Source organism: Eimeria necatrix, genomic scaffold (assembly GCF_000499385.1).
Source record: "Eimeria necatrix Houghton genomic scaffold, Enh_scaff798, whole genome shotgun sequence".
NCBI classification, from domain to species: domain Eukaryota; phylum Apicomplexa; class Conoidasida; order Eucoccidiorida; family Eimeriidae; genus Eimeria; species Eimeria necatrix.
This window is the reverse complement of record NW_013654617.1, coordinates 1-2,500: the sequence shown is the minus strand read 5'-3', so window position 1 is coordinate 2,500 and position 2,500 is coordinate 1. Positions and strand designations below refer to the sequence as shown.

Here is a 2,500-nt window from a genome sequence, read left to right as displayed (position 1 = left end):
GGCTGAAACGCAGCGCTCTGGTTTGCAGAGAAAGAGAAAAACCCTCACACATTGAGGGGCAGCAGCAGCAGCAGCAGCAGCAGCAGCAGCAGCTGCTGCTGCTGCTGCTGCTGCTGCTGCTGTGCAGCTTTTGCTGCTGCTGCTGCTGCTGCGCAGCTTTTGCTGCTGCTGCTGCTGCTGTGCAGCTTTTGCTGCTGCTTCTGCTGCTGTGCAGCTTTTGCTGCAGCTGCTGCTTTGCAGCTTACGCTGCTGCTGCTTCTCAGCTTATGCTGCTGCTTTGCAGCCTTTGCTGCTGCTGCTGCGCAGCTTTTGCTGCTGCTGCTCCTGCGCGGCTCTTGCTGCTGCTGCTGCTGAACTTGCTGCTGCTGCTGCTGCACAGCAGTGCTCCTGGGCTGAATCAGCAGCTGCAGCCGCAGCACCGTCTGTTGCTGCTGCACTGCTGCCGCTGCCGCTGCTGCTGCTGCTGCACAGCAGCAGCAGCAGCAGCAGCAGCAGCAGCAAACCGTTTAGTCCTCATAAAACTTCGGTGCTGCTGCGACGAGCTCTTCCTGCGTTGCACAAAAAGGGTTCAGCGGGGGCCCCCCTCGGGTTTGTCTGTCAAGAAAAAAGGCCCCCAGGGGGGCCCCCCCCGGGGCCCCCGGGGGGGCCCCATAAAGCAGCTGCAGTGCAGGGTGAGGGTACTGGGGGGCCCCCACCAAGTTTGCTGCGAAGGGGTGGCAGCTGCTGCTGTAGCTGCTGCTGCTGCAGCTGCTGCTGCTGCTGCTGCTGCTGCTCTTGGCCGGGGGGGCCGAGCAGCAAGCAGCAAAGTAGTTCGGGGGGGCCCCCTGGGGAGGCAGCAAATGCAAAAAGTATTGTGTGGGGTCCAGCAGCAGCTGGGGAAAGATTTCGGGGGGCCCCGGGGGCCCCAGGGGGTAGTAGGGGGCCCCCCCTGCTGCAGCAGCAGCAGCAGAGAAGGCGAAGGCTGCGGCCATTTCGGCCTGCTGCTGCTGCTGCTGCTGCCCGGTCAGCAGCTGGTGGTGCTGCAGCTGCTGCTGCTGCAGCTGCTGCTGCTGCTGCTGCTCCAGCTGCTGCTGCAGCACCTGCTGCTGCCGCTGCTGCAGCAGCTGCTGCTGCCGCTGCTGCTGCAGCACCTGCTGCTGCCGCTGCTGCTGCGCACCAGCGGCCCCGCTGCTGCTTCGCGCTGCTGCTGCTGCTGCTGCTGCTGCGGCTTCGTAGGCCGGGTGGGGGCTCCGAGGGCCTTCTGCTGCTGCAGCCAACGCGGCCGCCTCCTCGTTCTGCTGCTGCTGCTGCTGCTGCTGCTGCTGCTGCTGCTCGCCGTCAGCTCGTTGCTGCTGCTCCGCAGCAGCTTCTCCATCGCTGTGGCCGGCGGCCTGGGTGTCCACCACACCTTGCTGCTGCTCCGCGTCCTGCTGCTGCTGCCGCTGCTGCTCCTGCTGCTGCTGCTGCTCCTGCTGCTGCTGCTGCTGCTGCTGCAGCAGCTGCTTCTGCCCGCGGCCCCCGTGCTGCAGCTGGGGGCCCTCTCGAGTGTGAAGAAATCTGCACTCAGAGTCTCTGAAGCAGCCAGCCCTGCGGTGGACATAGGGGCACATCTGCTGCTGCTGCTGCTGCTGCTGCTGCTGCTGCTGCTGCTGCTGCTGCCGCTGCTGCTGCTGCTCCCACCCGGGGGGCCCCCGGTGCACCCGCTGCTGCTGCCGCAGCGAACCCGGGGGGCCCCCTGCTGCAGCAGCAACTCCGGGGGCCTCTCCCATCTGCATGCCAAAGTGGGGCCCCCCTGCCCCCCGATTGAAGCGCCGGGGGCCCCCATGGGGGCCCCCATGGGGCCCCCCGTGGGGCCCCCCGTGGGGCCCCCCGTGGGGGCCCCCTCCGTGGGGCCCTCCGTGGGGGCCCCCATGGGGGCCCCCGTGGGGGCCCTCACGGGGCCCCACAGTGCCAGGGGGCCCCGGGGGCCCCCCAGGGGCCCCCCCAAACCGCTTTTGCCTTTCTTGCCTAGGGTACAGGGCTGGGGGCTGCTGGGGGGCCCCCTCGGGGGGCCCCTCCGGGGGCCCCAGTTGCTGCTGCTGCTGCTGCTGCTGCTGCTGCTGCTGCTTGCTCCATCTGCTGTGCGCTGCTGCCGCGGCGGCGGGTTCCTGCTGCTGCTGCTGGGAGCCTGCACCGCTCCACGCGTGCTGCTGCTGCCCCCGCTGCTGCTGCTGCTGCTGCTGCTGCTGCTGCTGCTGCGGGGCATCTGGGTAGGAGGAGCCCGACGAGGGCACTGCAGCAGCGAGGGGCCCCCCAGCAGCAGCCTTGTTAGCTGCTGGGGGCCCCCCCCCCGCCCCAGGAGGGTACTGCTTGTTGCCAGCATGGCGGGGGCCCCCGGGGGCCCCCTGGGGGGCCCCCCCCGGGGCCCCGGCGTTGAGGGGCCCCCCGGGGCCCCCCTGCAGCCCCTGCCCCTGGCCGCCCCCGACGAAGGGGAGGCCGCCCCCCAGGGGCCCCCCCTGGGGGCCCCCCCCCGGGGGGCCCG

The 2,500-nt window shown here is 70.0% G+C and overlaps 1 protein-coding gene across 1 annotated transcript in view; it reads right to left on the bottom strand.

Moving 5' to 3' along the window:
• The window catches only part of ENH_00076380 (hypothetical protein), a gene marked incomplete at both ends in the record, with an annotated part of 2,856 nt that extends 356 nt beyond the window's left edge, over positions 1-2,500 (bottom strand). The window contains 2 exons of the mRNA XM_013582975.1: positions 49-392; positions 696-2,500. Of these exons, the coding sequence (XP_013438429.1) occupies positions 49-392; positions 696-2,500 (2,149 nt within the window). The remainder of the gene's footprint in view (positions 1-48; positions 393-695) is intronic.